General features: G+C 50.5%; 1 protein-coding gene across 1 annotated transcript in view; it reads right to left on the reverse strand.

The window, feature by feature from the left end:
- Positions 1–10,311: 10,311 nt before the first annotated feature.
- The window catches only part of ARHGAP32 (Rho GTPase activating protein 32), a 158,950-nt gene continuing 150,608 nt past the window's right edge, over positions 10,312–18,653 (reverse strand). The window contains exons 20-24 of the mRNA XM_082493848.1: positions 17,819–17,964; positions 16,515–16,589; positions 15,064–15,921; positions 13,496–14,406; positions 10,312–12,588 (exon numbers count right to left, since the gene is read on the reverse strand). Of these exons, the coding sequence (XP_082349974.1) occupies positions 10,336–12,588; positions 13,496–14,406; positions 15,064–15,921; positions 16,515–16,589; positions 17,819–17,964 (4,243 nt within the window). The 3' untranslated portion in view covers positions 10,312–10,335. The remainder of the gene's footprint in view (positions 12,589–13,495; positions 14,407–15,063; positions 15,922–16,514; positions 16,590–17,818; positions 17,965–18,653) is intronic.

The following is an 18,653-nucleotide window of genomic DNA, read 5'->3' on the forward strand; positions in this document are numbered from 1 at the left end:
GACCCGGTACGGCCTCAGCCCTTCAGGTATTCACTAGCAATTCCGAGTGCTCAGCCGTTCTCCAGAGCAGACCACAAAGTCTCCTGTCAGGCACTCAGAAAACGCATCTGAACAAAGGTCTGAGGAGTTCCTCCCTGCCCGAAGTCGTGGTGGTTTGAGGCGGTGCCCAGTTCTGGTGGAGGCTGGCTTGGCAGAGCTCGCCGTGGAGCGGAGATGCCGACCGCTGTGCTCGTCCTGGAGCTTCAGATAATCCCTGAGGTGGAAGGGAAGAGTCTGTGGATTGGGGCGGTTGTTAAAGTGCGTTTGGTTTTGCTTTTGAAGTTGTGTTGCTGATGGAGGAAAATATTTTCCACTTTAAAAAGCCGTCCTTTAACATTTGCTGTCTTTTCCAAAAGTCTTTCACATGGGGGGAAATGTGAGAAAGTTCAGACCGGCTTCTCTTGCTCTGTTGCAGAAATTGGCGATTGCTCTGTAGCATATTAATGTACCTTTTGTATTCGACCGTGCTACTCAGCAAGTGTTAGTTGGAAAGTTGTTGCGTTATACATTATTAGCAGTAAACTTCCACCTTCTCTATATTGGGGAAACATTAACGGCCGGTACAGTGTGGGATTTATGTTTGGGATGCAGTCATGTATTTTTCTTATGCGGCCATCCCTCCTCAACGTCCCCGTCTTGTGCGGTAGAAGATGAGGAAGTTTGTGCTCCAGTTCCCATCCTTTCGGGGCTGGATAAAGGGCCAAAGACTTGCAGAGCTTGAGCTGGAGAGAGAAAAGAAACCAAAGGTGTGAAACAAACAACAACAAAAATCCTTTAAGCGAGGTGATTACGATCTCCCTCAAAAAAGCAACAAGGGGAAACCTGAAGAAAAATAAAAGATGCTAATAAAAGTAAATTAAACTTGTGAAAGGCAAGCATTGATGGAAGGGAGAGGGGCAAGGCAGATATCTTCCCCCCCCCCCCCCCCCCCAGAGGCAAGGCCTGCTCTGTGTGTGTGCTCTCTGAAAACCCGGCCCCGTCTGGCACTTCTTAAAAACTCTCGTGTTTGAATTTATAACTGGAAGCGCAGCAAAATGCGGTTCTCCTAGAACATTGCTATTGATGAGACTGTCTGCCCTAGAGGGCGAGGGTTGATTTGGAGGAGGGGGGGGTTTGGTTTTTACCTGCTCGTCTGTTGTGGGCTTGTCGTATTGCCCTTCTCAGTGCACTTCGTTCTTCTGTGTTTCCGCTTTCCTACTGCGTTTCTGGGCATTAGTGTGCTTTTAGTTACCTTTGCCGCTTGTGGGTCAGGAAGGGTTTCTCCGTAGGTGTATCCCGAGTGTGTCTCACTGGGATATGCACGCATTCCCAGTGGGATTTTTTTTGTGTCGTATGTACTGTCTCACTGTGTAGGTTGAAGGGGAGGGGGAGGAAAGGGGGCTGCTGTATATTGCCGAGGTACAGAGCGTCGATGGAAGCCACGAAACCCACCTGTGTGGATGACAGGTCACCCGCAGTTCCCCTCTGGGAACGTGCCAGGTGACGACTTCTCACCAAAGGTTTCTGGGTCTCCGGTCTTCAAACGTTCTCATGGTTTGAATAATGCATAGAGTTCCAGCACTTGCTGGAGTCAAATATTCTCCTCTAGCATCTTAGATCTTTAAAAAAAATGGATGAATACATTTTTACTTGAAAACCTTCCCCTTGCCCTTTGTGCAAACTGTTTTCCCCTTTCTTACCCGCCACCCTTTGTGCAAGTTTTGCATCTTTCTAAATATACAATTGCCAGTGGGGCTAACTGCCCTTTTGTATAAGGATCTTGTTCTTTTCCTGTTCCCTTTGATATTTAGAAGGGCAACTTTCCTTTGCCCAGGGAGGCGGCAGCCTCATTGCCTATATCTGGCCACAGTTAATAAATTCAGCCAAGCTGTAACAGGATGCTGCGCCTCTGGGCAGATTCACCTTTCTCTTCCCCTTGTCACCCGTTAATGGGACCAGTGAGGTTTATTCCGTGATGCTGGAGGGGATGTTAGATGGCATAACAGGGAACGTGCTGGGTCAGCTACAAGGGCAGTGTTTGCATATGGCAGCTCAGGAACATGTTCCCCTCCCTTGGAACATTTTTTTTCCCCTCCTGTGGGAGCGCAGGAGACCTCTCCCCTGCTCTGGGACCCCCAAGGGGCTGCAGGACAGCGGGGAATGGGGGTGAGGTGCTGCGTAAATGTCTGAGAAAGGCTGGGGTGTTGGGTGGTAAAGCAGGAGTCTCTTGTGGGATTCTGGTGCCCGATGGGCTCCTCTTGTCACAAGCTGGGGACTGCTTATCCCTTTGTAGCACAATGACCTCCTTGAGTGGGGAGCTGAAGCTGCAGGGCTGCTGGCAGAGGTCTGATGACTTTGAGTACTCGTGGCGGGGGGGAATCTGCAGTGGGAGATGTAAAGACAAGGCAGACTGGACACCAGCTTGGCAAAGAGTCTGGAGGAGGCCTGTGCTGGGTAGTGAGATGTTTCCAGGCAGGTGATAAGGCAGATACAGTAAGAGAGCCTGTCTTGACTGCCAATTTGAACCATAAAGTGCAGACATAATGTCTGAAGTCAAGGGTGTCTGTCTGGAGGCTGATGATTTACTTTGGCCCACTGGGGCAAGGAGGGGTCACAGGCTGTGAACTTGAAGGATGCTGTGACAGAGTTGAGGCAATTTTAATTTCACTGTGCAGCACGTGAAGCCTTCCTCTTCTCGCTACAGGACAGCCCGTGCTTTATTTAATGTATGCTTTCCGCAGGTTGCGTCTTCGCTTTGTGCTCTGTAGCCTGTAGAAATCGTGATTTGAGAGACGGGGTGGGGGTGAGTTGCGCCGTAGGACAAAACAGCTACTGGAGCCTGCAGCCCCCCCCCCTCCCCCCCATGTTCAAGCAGGCGGTGAGGGAGCCCTGGCCAAGCTTCTTCAGCACAGCCCCCCCCTTCCCGGCAGCACTGAGGCACAGCTCTTTGTGTTTCTGATTCCTCTTCCTTCCTGACTGCTCCGGCTGCTGAGAGCCAGTGGCAACTTGACCAACAGATGTTGGGCCACGTGTGTCTTTGTCCCGTTGCCATGCCAAAGGCAGGGATCTGCGGTGTGAAAAGCGTACGCTGTAGGTACTGCAGTTGGACTGAAAGGCACTTTGGGCAGCGGGACAGCAGGTGGAGAAACTGGAGCTGGGTGGGAAGATGGGGCTGGCTGACAGCAGGGAAAGTTGTGTTGTTTGGACTTGTTGTGAGACTCTTGATCAGGGAGTGGGCCTATAGGATGAGGCAGAACGGATTTAAACTGGAAGAGGGGAGATTTAGGTGAGATATTAAGAAGAAATTCTTTATTGTGAGGGTGGTGAGCCCCTGGCGCAGGTTGCCCAGAGCAGCTGTGGCTGCCCCATCCCTGGAGGTGTTCAAGGCCAGGTTGGATGGGGCTTGGAGCAACCTGGGCTGGGGGGAGGTGTCCCTGCCCAGGACAGGGGGGTGGAGCTAGATGAGCTTTGAGGTCCCTTCCAACTCTAACCATTCTATGATTCCTGGCTTTTTCCAGTATCAGTTGCTGCTTCTGGATGACTTTCCTAGTGTTGAAGCAAACACATTGTAATGTTTCTCTAGGGATGGAGTCCTTGAACGGCTGATAGCTTCTGTGCAAAGCAGCAGCGATCTGCCTAGCTCTGCAGTTCGCTTTTCAGTTTGGATGGTTCAGCATTAGCGATCAGTCAGGCTGCTCTGCTGGGCGCTCTGCGTGACACCTGCGGGCTGCCGGTGCTTTAGGGAGGCAAGCAGAGCTCCTTCGGAGGCTGCACGCATGCTGCAGGACCACCGAGTGCTCAATACAGGTTTTGGTTTTGTGTGTTTTTTTTTTTTTTTTTTTTTAACATGAAAAGTAAATGAAAAGATCCAGCCCTACATACCAGGAGTTAGAAACCTGAGCAGAAACTACTAGAACGGAACGCAATCCTTTTAAATGGTTTGAAAAGTTGGCTTTTAGAGGCAAACGTGGTTTAACAGCGCTACCTGCTGGAAGCACGTCTTCAGAAAAATCCCTTTTCCTGCTTAGGGTTTTACCGGCCCCTGTAAAGTTTAATTCTGTCCTTGTCCCCCCCTCCCCTCCCAATCTGCTGGTATGTCAACCTCAGCCGGGAGGCTGCTCCCCTGGATAGGCTGTCAGAGAAGACTGGAGCGTTTCCAGCTTTTATTTTTTCTTAAAGCGGTGGAAGGAGAAATAAGGGTGCAGCAGCTGAGAGATGCTCTCAGCATTGCTTGTTCAGAGTCCTTTTTTGACGTTCTCAGCTGGGTGTTTTACCACACATCTGTACTTGCTGTGATCTTGAGAGGGTTATTAAGGGAAATGCCTTTGCTGGCTGGGAGGGCACAGCCCCGCTTCTGCAGGGCTTTGGGCCAAGGCAAGTGGGGAGGTGGTACGTCGGCTCCTGGGGGGACGTTCCTCAAGGCAGATCTCTACTATTCCCTTACCTACCAAACCTGAGTCTTTTGGAACAATCATTGACAAATGTCCTTTTGACAGTTAATGTACTGTGCAGAGCATCTCCTGAGCTGCCCCAAACATTGTAGTTAAGATGTGGATTGTCTCCTGGCCTTCAGAAGAGTCGAGATTTGTGTTTGCAGTCATCCTGGTTGTATTGCGCCTTTGGCCTCAAGGATAACTTCAATCTTAGTGGCATTAACAGACCAGGTGCATACGGGCGGGGGTGAAAAGTGCCCATGGAGTGTGCGGGGGGGTCGTGTGGAGGTGTGTGAAAACCGGGCTGAATCTTCTGGTTGTGGCAACAGTGTCTGCCAGCGCTCAGCAGAGGAAAAGCTTGATTCCCGCTGCTTTTAGCACATCTACGTGGCAGGAGAGGTATTGCTCAAGCTGAGCTGGAGCACGATGCTCGGTTTGCACGGCAGCTTCGGCAAGGTCCCCCTGTCCTGGCCATGTTGCTGGGAACAGCAGGAACTCCTGGTGCCGGGCAGATGTTAACACCAGAGAAGGGCTGGGCTGCTGGTGGGACCCTCCTTGCAGGGACATGAGCGTTTACTGGGAGAGGCTGAATGTGTGCTAATGAGCAGACCTGGATTGTAAGGTGAGGATTTGGGAGCGGGTGAGGTGAAGATTTCAAGAGATCTGTGTGCCCGGCAGCCCCTCTGTGCTTGCACAAAGGGGTCGGGGCTGCGGAGGGGGATGTCCGCAGCAGTGAGGACACGCTGTGCTGCGCAGCTCAGCCGGGGAGTGGGGCTGGGCCGTCCTCCATGGAGAAGAGAGGACGCTTAGGTTGGCTTTATTACTGCCAGCAGTTCCAGAGAGCATAACGTTTACTTGTTAAAAAGACTGCTAAAAAAGTACATATGAAATTAGCTTCCTTTAATCATCTTTTTTGCTATTAATTAACTATGAACAATATTACGGTGGTGCCCAGAGTCCCTGCCGGCCAGCTCCCGGGGCCAAGGTGGCCTGTGCCATCTGTCACTCCAAACTTCATCTGCCCTGTGCCTTCTGTGCCACTGCCAAACTGTTTCTCCTTGCGCTCTCGTGCTGGGTGAGAAGATGGGGAGACTGAAAAACCCCAGGCTGGTTTGTTTTTAGTGATGAAGCAGGCACGGCCACAGGTGTAACAGAACAGATAAGCAGCAGCAGGGGCTCGGGGTGAGCAATTTTGCCGTAGCCTTGGCATGTGAATACAAAGTCACCTCCTCCTTTGTCTTTAGATCCCCGCCAGCATCCCTCCGAAGCGTGGCTCTAAGCTGGCGCTCCCCCTTTCTTTTAAATTAACGAGGCAGAGGCAAAAACACACACAAACACAACGGAGTAGTTTTTAACCTGGCTTGATTAATGCTGTCAAGTTGTACATCTGAGTGTGAGCTCAGTGGGACTGTTGCTTTTGTTTAATACCACAAGACACCTCAGTCTGGATTGTTGCATTACAGTACAAATAAAAAACAGAAACAAAACCACATCTGCATCATACAAGGTGAGAAGAATATGAGAATTCTAAATATTTACAGAGAAGGGCAAGTGGGGAAACCACAAAAAATATTTACATAAAAATACATGAGCTCGTCGGCATATACATTTTACACCAGTTCACAAAAAAAGACACTATATAAATTAAAGTGAAGGGAACTCCAAAGGTAACCCAAGACTTTCTGGGATGTTTCTCTCATGCGGCTCAGGGAAAGAAAAATCAAGTCTTCTACAGCAGGAAATGAACTGCAAAACAACCCTTTTCTCCCCCCACCCTCCCCCCAACTGGACGAGGCAAGGCTCCGCACACGAAGGTATTGCGCTGTCGGTTTGAACCGGACTATGCCTTTCGGCAGCGGAGAGCTGCGGCCCAAGGCTCTGGGAAGAGAGTTGCATGCCTAAGCCGCCTTTAGTGTAAATCGGATGTTTTCTCATCCAGATTTCCTAATACATAACACATCACTTCAGTCGATGCCCTGTCAACATACTGAGGAATGGCAGAGTACACATGAGGTTCTGTCCCTTTCTGGGGTTAGAGGGAACAGTATGTTTTCAAGTTGGTTTTGGTTTTGTGTAGCAACTGACTACCACTGTGCAATCCTTACTGACCCCCCCCCTTCGCAGGACGAGCGTAAAACGAGGATCTCCGGAAAGACATAGGCACAAAGTTGTGGGTGTTTTGTTATGTATGCATATAGATTTCACCTGATAAGACTCTTTAAAAATCAGAAATTAATGCTTTGCTTAAGACTTCATGGGGGCTAGGTCCTCCTGACTCGCCTAACATCGGCACTGCCCCTTTGCCAAGGAAGGTCTCCTACGGGTTGTGCATTCCACTCCAAAGTGGAGGTGGAAATCCAGAGTTAGAATACGGTACTGGACCCTAATTCTTGCATGCACTAGGGAGAAACTCGGCTGAAAGCTTAGGAAGTGGCAGTTTAAGATGTAGATAGCCTGTGGCAAGCATAAGGGAGTTATTTAAGAACATAGCTGCTGGTCGTTGTCTTGCTGGAGATAAGGTTAGGCAATAAATTCCTTCATCTGAGCAGAACCGGACTCGCAATAGAGTATTACTTGCGTTGCCGTCTCCTTGCGCTCTCCCATTTCCCTGCCAAGAACTGTACCACCAACTTACCTCTGTGTCATCCACTGTGCTTACACAGCGGGTGTAACCCCCCTGCCTCGCTCTGATGCACAATGCCCTTTTTACTCTCAGCTATGATTTTCGGAAAGATATAGCCGGATGTTTGGACTTTCTCGTGACTCGGTGAGGATGTAAAACTCTAAGGACCATCATATCAACCACAGTGCAAGAGCAGAACTGCATAGTTCATGATATGGCTTTGCGTGGGGCGGGCGCGGGACCGACTGCTGAAGCGCAGTCGGTGTCTCAGCCGTGGGCAGTACCAACACCAAAGGAGAGGTGCTCACCTGTGTTACCGTCTGGGGAAAGCTGGTGCCTTCACTTTGCTCTTTATCTTTTGTACTTGTGGCTCAACACTGGTGTGGTTTGGGTTCTCTGAGAGCTTCCAGCCCTCAAAGTATGCGCTGTGTGCAGAAGGATGGGGGGGACACTGGCTATTAAGTTACCTGGTTTTAATGGAGCCCTCCCGGTTCTGCAGGGGGAAGGCTGTTTGTAGCAGCCGTGTCGGTGTACGGGTGGGCGCTTCTAGAAGCTCTTTTTGAAAGGTGCTGAAAGCTTTTGTTTCCCAGGGGATGAGAGGGTGCTCTGCACCTGGCACTTCGTACAACGCAGCGAGCTGAAGAGCCCGGGCTCGGGCAGGACAGGCGTAAGACTAGAAGGAAGAGTGGTTGTCCAGGGAGATGGCACTTGGTCTCTAGAGGGAGACAGTGGCTTAGAGCAGGAAAATCCAGAGGCATTTACAATTAGCGGGAGCTGGGTGCAGCCCCCTCGTAGTAGGATAGTCCTGGTTAACATAAGGCCAAAACGGAGATGAGGAGAGTTGCTGCGGGGGGGCAGGAGCGGGGAGTTAAGGCTTTCGTGGAGAGCGAGGTTTGACCTACAGCTCTCGGTACCTGAATCCCAAATAGCCTGAACCAAATGCACTGTCCCTGCTTCGACTGGAGACCTCGGCAGGTAACTGGCAGCTGTGGGGAGACTGTGCTACAATGGTTGAGGACTGGTACTAGTCCTCATGGCCATACTAACCTTTAGCTTAAACTGGACTCCCTTGGCGAGCCCGCACCCAGCAATCCGGAGTGGTCAGCCCTTCCTAGGGAGTTAGCTAGCAGTGGAGACGGGGTGGCCCACACCACGGCTCACCTAACGGCCCCTTCCTATGTAGTTCTCTTAGTTTTCCTTAAAAGAAAACACTACACAAAGCATTCCCTCGCAAAGAAATCCCAAGCCCTCGACCTGGTCGTTACCCACAAGGTGACTGCGGTAACCCGGATCACAGTGCTGCTTTTTTTTCTGACTGCCAGATTTATTTTCGTAACATGTAAGAACACTCTTCTAAACAAAAATGCTTAAAACAACAGCATTGCACAATAAAAGAGGACTGTAAGGTAGTGTTACTGGAACAGCCCCGGACAAGGCTACAAGACTAAAAGAAGCAAACAGCTAAAGAGTAGTTAGCTACTAGAAGCAGGTTTTCCTTAGGATTTAAAAGCCCCAAAATAGCCATGAATCTCTTATTCAAAAAACCATCTAAGTTCCCTTTAACTTTCACAGCTGTGTGCTAACTGCAGGACCTCCAGGTTTTTAATAAAACAGTAGAGATTCAAAACTAGAGAAGTTCTTCAACCACATGGAACAGGAATGGCCTTGGAATAACTCCGTGAACATTTTAAAAACTCCTAAATCTCAAGTATTGCTTGCAAGCCCTGTCTAATGAAACGGATGTGCTTTATTTATAAGGTGGGGTTGTAGTGAGTCCTGGGAAGTCTGAGAGGCCGCAGGCGAGATACAGCCAGGCTTCTTTCACAATATGGAAAGCTTTTCAATACCTAGGACAACGTAATTTGTGTATTACAGAGAGTGCACTGGCCTTCTGTCCCTACAGCTAACTGAATACTGGTATGAGCTACGCTTGCGATACGGGAGGCGATACTATTTCACAGCGCACAGACAGCACGTAACTATTCCGTGTATGCCACAGCTTCCCAGGGATCCCCTTGCCAACACCGATCTTAAGGTTACCGAAAGCCATGTCCTGTAGACCTTCAGTTTAAGGTCAATAGGAGCGTTCCCTGATCTAAGAGCTGCAGGATCCGGCCCAGGGCAAATTAGCTGGTCATGCAGGTAACTCGGCACTTACACAGTCATTCCCAGCTGGTAAGTTGGGCTCCGATTTACAAGCTGGACATAATTAAAAAAATCACTATAGTATTTTTGTAGTTTGTGTTTTTGTTGTTTTTTTCTTTTTTTTTTTGTCGAGAGATGATACTGTCTGGCCAGCCACAACATGGTATTAAGTCGTCTGGACTGTAGATAGCCTAGCAGTAAAGAGGAATTGGTGTGAAATGGGTGTGCTGTTCCCAACTGTGTGTGTATGGTTTGGTATATTTTTGTGTGTTTTTTCTTTTGGTATGAGAAATGCAAACCTGCCCTACTTGGCTTCCATAGCTGGCCTCTGCTTACAATAGAGACATTTAAAGTAATTTGATTTCTTGTAGGCAGAAAGCAGCTTGTTAAGCAAGCGATTGAAAAAGCGTGTTGTATTTTGAACTTGCTTCAGAGCCTATTCCACAGGCTTGAAGTCAAAACAGGCTCTCACCCACTTCAAAGTGACTGAAGGGGCTCCACTATGCCTAAGCAGTCATTTTCAAGGGAGAGGCAGGCCCTCGGCGTTAACCGAGAAGAAAAATACTTGGGAAGTCTATTCCCCCCCGCCTAGCTTTTATCCCACTCTTGTAACCTCTGAGGGGGGAGAACAGTGGTTCTTCCAAGGCTTTGGAGACCAGACCCTTTCTTGGAAGCTAGCGGTGGGAAGGGCGACTTACTGCGCAGGGGCTCACGGGGGGAACAGCCACATGCACAGGACTGCGGAGGTGTGTGGCGGGGGAGAAGCGGTGGGAATTGCCAACATCAAATCTGGGGAAGGAAAAACTTCTTTTCCTTCCCTCCTTGCCCCAACAGCATCTCTTTCAGCTCTGCCCGGCATCTCTGGCAACACCTGTGTGCCGACAGCCTGCCCTATTGTTCCAGTTGTCTCAAAACTACATGAAAAAGCTGTATCTCTACTACATAAAAACAGTGAGTGGTGGGCTGGGGGGGGTGGGGCTGAAGGTGGGTTTGCTTTGCTCATCGGGGGCAGGGTCGGGGTATTTTTTTTTTTTTTCCGTCACTGAAAAAATAAAACAGTCCACTGTCCAGCAGAGGCTGCTTAGACTCTATCCCTCCTTCCCCCCCCACACCAGCTCACTCAACGTGGACCTCTGTTTCAGGCCTCTGCAAACACAGCTCCGTCGGGAGGAAGGCTCCCTGGCCGAGGGCCGTGGCATAAGTTCTACTGTGCACGTGGGTAAAACCGGGGGGCACGAACCCCCCTCCTCCAACATAGCCCCCTCTTTGGTGTTGAGGCATGGTATGGTAATCCTCCAAATTATCATACTGGGACACCACAGTCATAGTGCTTTGGCGTTTCCCAAGGGTTTGGTACGGGTAGAGGAGGGCAGAGTCCCTCTCCATGGGTTCGGGGTGCTGCATTCTGAGGCTGTGGCTCCGTTCGGGCTTGGGCGGTGGTGCCATGGGAGAAGCGGCATGTTCCTCTTCTTTATAGCAGTCTCTGGAGTGTTTCTCCATGGATGCGGCTGGCCTGGCTCGAGACCTCTCCAAATCTGGCCTGTCCTCTGCCAGCCTCACCTCCTTGTGGTTCAGTCTCAGGGTCTCCTGGTTCGCTGGGATGTACTTCCCACCCGAGTGCTGGTAACCGATGGGCTCGGAGGGCTCCGGGCCACCTTTGGGCCTGTAGTCGGGATAAGGGGGCCCGTTTTTGGATTCGGAAGGCTGCCTATGGCTTGCTTCCTGCTGCAAGTGCGTCCTGTGTTCATTTGTGGTGCAGCCTGGGTCGTGCAGCTTCCTGCTGCGGATGCTGCTCTGCTTCTGGGGAAGGGACGGCTTCTCCGACTGCCCGTTCCCGTAGGCTCCGTGGTAGTGGGCTCTGTCCAGCTCTGGCTCAGGGTGCTGCATGTAGTAACGTTCCTCCCCTTCGGGTGTAGCTGCCTTGGCCGGGTACCTCCCCTCCTTCCCCTCTGCCACGGTGAGGAGGCCAGTTTTCCCAGGATCCGATTTGCTGCGCAAGTGAATCACATCCAGTCCTCCCAGTTCCTCCTGCAGCAGTGGGGCCACGTTATCATACTGGGACATCACCGGTCCTTTCACTTTCTGGCGCGTGCGGCTCTCCCGGCGAATAGACTGCATGCGGTACTTCTCCATGTCCTCCAGGTCCCACGACATGTACATGTGCTTGATGTCCGGGGCAGGAGGCACGTCTCTGCTGATGAAGCTGTGCTCTTTGCCTGCCAGGTGGCCGATGAGGCCGCCCCGAGGGTAGGCGGACAAGCTGGGATAGCGGTACAGGCCTTTGCTTTGCAGCCGGGAGGCGTACGATGCGAAGTCTCGGCTGGGCAGGGGGTGGAAAGGCCTGACCCGCACCGTGCTGTAGGGGTCCAGGTCGTAAAAGCTCCCATCAGCAGTGGTGTAATAAGAGGATCCGGAAGAGCTGGAATAAGGACTGTACCGGTAATGTACCCGCCCGTTCTCAAAGTAAGGCTGCAGCTGCGTGACGTGGTAGTCGGAGTGGGGCTGATATGGCTTGTACTGATAGAGGGGCCGCGGGCAGTACACTGGCTCGTCGTCCGGAGGTACCTCGGTCCGTGAAATGGGGACGGAGCGGATAGCGGTGGCAGCAGGGGTGGGGACATGCAGCGACTGAACCCTGCGGATCGTGGGGTAGGGTGGAGCATCCTCAGCGTAGCTGGCATTACGCAGGCCCGTTGGGCTCACGGAGGACACAAACTCTGTCCGGCTGCGAGGCTTGGAGTGCAGAGCCGAGGTGCTCTTCCCTTGGTTTGTGTAGGTGTTGTAGCGAGTGCCCACAGAGGTGGGTGTCTCTGACCGAGGAGGGTAGGCTTGGTGCTGCTCAGGCTTGCTGTGGTAGGAGATGTGGGGAGGAACGCTCTCGGGTCTGTACTGATGGATGGAAGCCGGCTTGTGGTGCAGGTAGCTGTCTGGCCCAGAGGGCTCGGGGATGCTCTCCGGCTTGGGATGCGGCACGTACACAGACTGCAGGGAAGCGTGCTTGGGTGGGGGGGGTGGTGGTGGCGGCAGCAGGGCTTCCTCCACAGAGGAGGCCAGCATGGAGGAAGACAGGAAGGCGTGATAATTGGAGTTGTTGATGGCGTCCGTGTTGTTTGAGTGCATGGCGGCAGCAATTTTGCTCTCCAGCGTTCTCACAGGCGGGACAGGGGGTGTAAAGCTGTAGGAGGAGTGAGTAGGGACGGACTCGGACCGCATATGCAGTGGGGGAGCCCTTGTAGTCTCCCGAGGCTTTTCCAAATGGCTCTGGTGGCCCGTGGGCACAGATGAGGAGCAGCGGGTGGTAGAACTGCTTTCTGGGACAAAACCAGGTGTGGGCTCAGGTGGTTTTTCAGGTGCAGTTGTGCCCCATACCTATTAGGGAAGAAACCAGTAGAAATTAGAGGCAAGCATCTTCCCACCCCCAAATCTGCAGTTGAAATACGACAGATGCTTGTACAGATTAGTTCAGTGTGAGCTTTTTCTGTGTCTGATTTCCGTTTGCTGTAGAAGAGGAGATGTGTAGGTTTCCCCTCCACAGCAAGGGTAGCGTGCTGCCTCTGGGAGATTTTGGGACCCGTCACTAAGGGCAGCGAGGGCTCTCTCTGCAAATCTCAAACCTGGAGAAAGGGCAGGAGGTGGCTGTCTCCTTATAGTAACAGGTTAGAACTTTTACACAGCTGCCTCACTTTTGTCAGGTGGTCTGCTTATAAATGTACTTGTCTTAATGAAAATGTACCTGGATTTAAACTCCTCACGCCCTGCTGAGCAGATCGAGCAGTGTAATACAGCAGAAATCCCCTCCTTACGTGTGACTATGGTGTTCAGGACAGGCTGCAGGCTTGCACGCTTCAGGGGCAGCAGGTAGTTTGGGTTTCTGAGTGAACAATTCCATGTCTAACTTGTACTAGGAATCTGACCTGCTTCATTAAAGAGGATGTTGTCAGCCTCAGTGAAGGGAGGATGCAAAAATTCCTCCTTGTCTGAGCACTTCTAAACTAGCACTCCCTGGATCAGCCACCCCAGAGGATACTTCTTTTCCTTAAAACCAAGCAGAGCGGGTATGTTGGGATGTTCCCTTAGGAAATTCTGCGCTGCTTTCCTGTAAGGCTGTGTCTGTGTCATAGACATGTAACTTCCAGTAACCTGTGAATCCCCTGCCCCGTGCCATTTGGGTTTGGATGGAGTCTCCCAGAGCTCAGCTTCTAGCGCTTACGGATCAGCTGGGGGCAGGCGCTGCGCTTGCAGGTAGGGGGAAGGCTGCGGGGGCGCATCCACGTACCTGACTGGAACCGCTGGATGCTTTTGCAGAGCCCGCTGGCACTTGTCCCATTGGGGACTGGTGATCTTGCCTCGGCGACGGGGTGGGCTGGCCGGCTGTGAGCGTGCGCTGTGCAGTTGTAATGGTGACATCTGCCTGAGTTGTGGCTGGACCCGCTGGCCCGCGGTTAGGCTCAGCTGCCGTTGTTTGGATGGTGGTTAGATACGGCACTGAAGCCGGGGTGCTTTTCTCCCCGGCACTTAGGACAGGAGGAGACTGAAGTTTGTCATCAGCTGTGCAGATAGGAATGTGGTGCTTGTCCCCAGACATGCATGCGTGGACCTGGGGCTTATCTACAGGCAGGTCTGTTGTTGTGGGAGGTTCCCAGTCAGGCAGTGCACCTGCAGTGTGGTGGGATGTGTGCTCCCAGTCCCCAGCATGGGAGGGGAAGTGATCTTTGTCCCCCGGTTTACCAGGATGGAAGCTGGACTGCTCCTGCTCTGCATCTCTGCTACCAGGCATGTCCCCAGGCATGCCAGTGTGGAGAGGTGGGGGGTCCCGGTTTCCAGGTGCACCTGGTGGGTGGTTCTGCTCCCCAGGTGTGCTGCTACCTTGGAAATCCTGCTCTGCTGGTGCACCAGTCTGGAAGTGAAGTCGGTTCTCGGGCAGACTGGTATACAGGTGGAGCTTGTCTGGAGCACCAGCAGAGAGATGGAGCTTTTCTAGAGCTGTGCCAGCTTCCGTCTCTCCGTAATTTGTGCTTTCAGAATGAGCATCTCCTGGCCTTTTCTGAGACTGAGCGGATGCTTGCTGTGCGGACTCGGCTAACGCTAGGGCTAGCATGCGCGCTGCATTTTTCGGAGGAGGAGGAGGGATAAGAGACACAGAACTGACGGGAACAGGATCCTGGGGGGAGTCGAGGGCAACTGCTCCTAATGGGGGGAAAATTGAGAGAGAGAGTGATTTTATGTTACCCAATAAGGAGAGTGACCTAACCTTAATGACTGTTATAAAAAAATAGATGCTTTCCACACTTTCACAGTGGCAACTCCTTCTGATGTGAAACACTCTATCTTGTCTCACATGCAAACGCTGCTCAATAGCACAGCAGTTCATCGCAAAAAGGAAAAAACACAAGAGATTGTCTAAAGGCTTCCTCTTGCATTTCTAGAGAGGTAGGAAAGTAGGTAGCAGAGAATGAGATACCCTTACACAATTTTGATCATAAGGTTTTAGGGTGAAAAGGTCCCTTCTTTGAGTGTTGGCAGATTTTTAATTTAAAAAAGAAAAGCCTTAGATGGTCTATTGGCTGAAATGATTTAGAAGGACATGCTATAGATTTTCATGTATGACAGAATGGGGGCGGGAAAAAAAAGCAGTATACAAAGTATTATGGAAAATATCTGCGACTTGTGTGATGTAGGGAGAAGGCAGAGGTTAAGACCTTACTGATCTGCACAGCCCTGCAAGACACTTGTGATCAGAACTGACGGGCAATCCCCTCTCCTAAAAGGCACGCAGAGGAGGACGACTTTGAGAGCAGGTCCCCTTTGGAACTTAAAGAAAGAATGGAGGAAAATGCACTGTACCTGGCTGTGTGTGTCCAGTGGGTACAGTCTTATTCTGACTGCTTGACATTGGTCTCTCCCCTTCTTCTGGCAACTCTGGCTTGCCAGTAGCCACTAGCGGGGCATGCTGCAGCTCTTGGTGGGCTCCTTCCCCTGCTCCTGTTTCACTGTTTTTCAGGGGCAAGGACATCTGGGTTGGGGACCTGTTTGTGATATCAGTGATGCCAATCCCTTTGCTCCAGCTGGAAGCAGAGGAGTTTCTGGATGTGATGGGCGTTCCTCCCATCGCTTCTGACATGCGGCTGGGCAGTGCGAAGGAGACGGGTTCCGCTGTACTCAGCGGTGGTGATTTGATGGGCTTTCGCCCCATCTTGGGTGAGAAGGCATGGGGTTTGCAGGCCTTCTCTTCGGTCGGGCTCAGGTCCAGAGTAAAGAAGGGACTCATCTTCTCTTGGAAAGGGGAGACTGGCTCAGAGCTCGTGGCACTGCCTGGTGTCTGGGACTGGCTGCCTGATTCTAAATCCTTCTTGAGTAGGCTCGGCTTCTCCTTATTTGTGCCAACTGACTCCAGCAGGGAGGTACTGCTCTCCAGGCACTCGGACTCTGCTTGGGGCGGGCTGCACTGGAAAGACATTGGGTCAAAATCCAGGCTAGCGACTCCGATATCTGGTGGGCTCAGGTCGACGTCTTCGGCAGATCGAGGAGAAATCAGGGCAGGAACGTGGATGAGCCCCTCGTCCCCGTCACTGTCATTGTCGTGGGGAAGGTTGTCGTAAGAATTGCAGCGATTCATGTTTCCCAAGAGCTCTCCATTGAAGGAAGCAGAGAGTGCATCACTACTGGACCTAGGTCTTCTGGGCCGAAACAGTTTAGATTCACCTATGAAGGAGTACATACGTATGGATTAGTGTCAAAATCTTACTGTCGAGGAGGTGATGGTTTGGTCTTGTTTTTAAAGTAGTCTTAAGGCAATGTGCAAGATGCTCACATGGTGAACTCTAAACACAAAAGCAATGTAGTTAGCAGTAACTGTTAATTATGTTTGCTCAAACTCTTCTACAGCGGTTGTCAGGTCTGATCTAGTCTGAAACTAAGCTGCGTGCAAAAGCAAAACTATTTTAAGTGTGCTGTAGACCTAAGGCTGCCTCAGAAAGCATTTTCCTTCCCGATGCCGTCTTTTCCACCTTAAAATAGAAAGGGGGGTTGGCAAGGAATGGAGGTAAGGGGTGCCGGCTATACAACAACAGCAAGAGCTTTGCCTTTTTACCTTAGAAGGAAAACAAAGACCTGAAGAGCATGTCTCTGTGATAGCCATCTGTGTTGGGCAGCGGTAAGCTGCTTCACTAATTAGCAAGTCCAGCTTTTACTGGAGGGGTGGAGAATCAGTTCCATTGAATATCTGCAGTCAGTAATGTCAAACCACCTTTTTTTAATCCACACGCGTTAAAAGTGCAGGTACAATTTCGTCTTACCATCAACAGCATGCAGAGAGGTAAGCGATTCTTCGCTTTTAGCTGAGCGAAGAGTCCCGCTGTCTCCTCGTCCACCTAAGGAAATGCAACCGAGACAGTGAGAAGCTGAATTCTAAAAGTGGTTTACATTTGGCTATGTAACGGTGGCAGGAAAAAACAAATGGGTTTCTAGCAACAGTACCACTGTCCTGAGAGTAACACAGTCGGGCTTTCTCAGTTTGGAGTTGAGGTATTTTTTTGGTTTTGTTTCTACTGCAAAGCCCTTAAAGAAAACCTTTATCCTGTTCCACTGTTAATATGATTTGCTGTCTGAGACAGACAGTCGTGTTTTGCAGGGGAGCCTGGCCCGCAGAGGTCCTGTTCCATCAGTGGTTCTATACTGGTAGGCAAGAGGCAATGATAAGAGAGTGAATCAATTTTTGATGCCCGTTGTAGACTGGGGAAAAGTAACCTACCAAAATGGGAACTGCTGCAGATGATGGGCTGGGAAACAACTCCTCACATCATCCCGCTACAGTCTCTGTCTAGGTGTACCTGTGACAATTGTTTTGGTCCTGCTAGCAAACAAAATCCCTTAAAAATAGGGAAGAAAGTAATAACGCTTGCGCAGCTTGTTTTATGAGCACTACACAAGTACAACTTCAGTGCTCCAAGGAGACGGTCTTAAAGGACGCTCATATGTTGTTTTTATTATACTGAAGACTATGAGGGTTATAATTTGAAAACGGCAGCAGGGAGAAGACAGGATAAAAGTCCTCACTGGCCCATGTTTAGGGATTTGTGGTGTGTTTTTCTGCAAAACCATATTGTTGCTATTTGTAAATTAGGAAAGAGACAGTAAACTATATATGGAAAGGGGTGAGAATTCAGACTTTATGTCCACTGGATGTGGCTACAAAAGGTTGTTGGATGCCTTCTCTAGTTACACTGGTATAGCTTTTGGGGTGAGTGTGTTTGTGGAAAAGTGTCTTTACCAAGTATAATTGTCTTTTGAGAGCAGGAAAGGGAGCCAGAACTGTATTCTTATTTCACAGTAAGAGCATCGGAAGGAATTAATTCTGAGACTTATTATAGAGGTGCCTATATATTGTCTTTAAAAAAAAAAAATGGGAGAAAAGCATGAGAGGTGTGTGCTTAAGCAGGTTGGGCTCTTGAGCTAATGCCAGCTCCATTTAGGAAAGCCAGCAGTTAACGGAAGGTGTTATGCATGGCCTGAACGCTAGAAGGAGATAGAATCACACTGGAAACATGAATTCTGCCTTGCTGGAAACCCGGGTGTTTGGAAGCTGGGTTTGTGTTCTTACCTGCCAGGGCTATGGCTTTCATTTCTGAGGGCTCACTGGGATTGCGCTGTAGTTTGCGTTTGGACACGGATGATGATTTTCCGAGGTTGAAGAAGGAACGCCAACTGCCAACTGGCGATTTCTTCATCTTGCTGGGCGGTCTTTTTCTGGAGTGAGAAAATAGAGCAAGTTGTTGGAGGGGGAAGCTGCATTTAGTTCTTGCTACTGGTTGGTTGTTATTAGCGCTATCTGGTTTCTGCTGAAACAATGCTTAGAAAGTCGGTCTCTTTTAAATAGCTGAGGATGTTTTCATTCTTACAGCGCAGCCCTAAAGTCTTGCTGGGTAAATTCCACCAACCTGTGCAAAGTGGGTGCAGTGCAGGTGAGCAAAGGCTCCGTACTTGTACAGTACAGCAGCTCAGGGATGGCTTTTATTTAGCTGGCAGATGCACCAGTTCTCTGAGGAACTATGCAGCCAGGGAAGGTATTCAAAAGCATCTCTCGCTCATGCTGTAAAATCACATTCCCCTCCTCCCACTGCCATATTTAATTTCTGCTGTCATCAAGTCTGTCCAACTGCTGCACTTCGAGGGGAACCTGGATTTGTTGCAGGCCGTTAGTCCTGAAATCTGGAAAACCCCAATGTTTCCTGGTGTTCACCCTGTTAACATTTCTGTACGCGTGACTAGTACAGGAGTCTATCTGCATCACATACAACGTTGGCTTTATCCATTTAATGATAACCCTGCTAGAGAGGAGAGTGGCACAGAAGCTGCAGGGCTAAACTAAGTCCACCGGACACATACTGTAAGCTGAATCCTCAGAGAGTCCAAAGCAGGTGGAAAACTGGCTACAA

This window comes from Vanellus vanellus (genome assembly GCF_965231255.1).
Source record: "Vanellus vanellus genome assembly, chromosome: 21".
Classification (NCBI taxonomy): Eukaryota; Metazoa; Chordata; class Aves; order Charadriiformes; family Charadriidae; genus Vanellus; species Vanellus vanellus.